The following is a 339-nucleotide window of genomic DNA, read 5'->3' on the forward strand; positions in this document are numbered from 1 at the left end:
CGGGTGGGGACGCCCCCGCCCCTACCCCGGCGCGTGGCTCAGCGGGCGGGGAGGAGGGGCTGGGCTCCGAGCGCCGCCCCTCCATCCATCACATGGCCGGAGCGCCACAAAAACAACCGCTTCGGCCGCGGCCGGGACGTCAGGGGAGGGAGCCCGGGGCCCTGGCACAGCCCCCGCCCCATGGAGGACACTTTTCTCGAATCCTTTGGGAGGCTGAGCCTCCAGCAGCCGCAGCCTCGGCCCCCGGCCCCGCCGCCCCCGCGCGGGACACCCGCGCGCCGCCCCAGCTTTAGGAAACACCTCTACCTCCTGCGCGGCCTCCCGGGCTCGGGGAAGACC

The 339-nt window shown here is 75.2% G+C and overlaps 1 protein-coding gene across 1 annotated transcript in view; it reads left to right on the forward strand.

Moving 5' to 3' along the window:
- Positions 1 to 95: 95 nt before the first annotated feature.
- Positions 96 to 339, forward strand: part of N4BP2L1 (NEDD4 binding protein 2 like 1) — an 18358-nt gene continuing 18114 nt past the window's right edge. The window contains exon 1 of the mRNA XM_023520621.1: positions 96 to 339. Coding sequence (XP_023376389.1) covers positions 181 to 339 — 159 coding nt within the window. The 5' untranslated portion in view covers positions 96 to 180.

The sequence above is a fragment of the Pteropus vampyrus genome, unplaced genomic scaffold (genome assembly GCF_000151845.1).
Source record: "Pteropus vampyrus isolate Shadow unplaced genomic scaffold, Pvam_2.0 Scaffold272, whole genome shotgun sequence".
Lineage (NCBI taxonomy): Eukaryota > Metazoa > Chordata > Mammalia > Chiroptera > Pteropodidae > Pteropus > Pteropus vampyrus.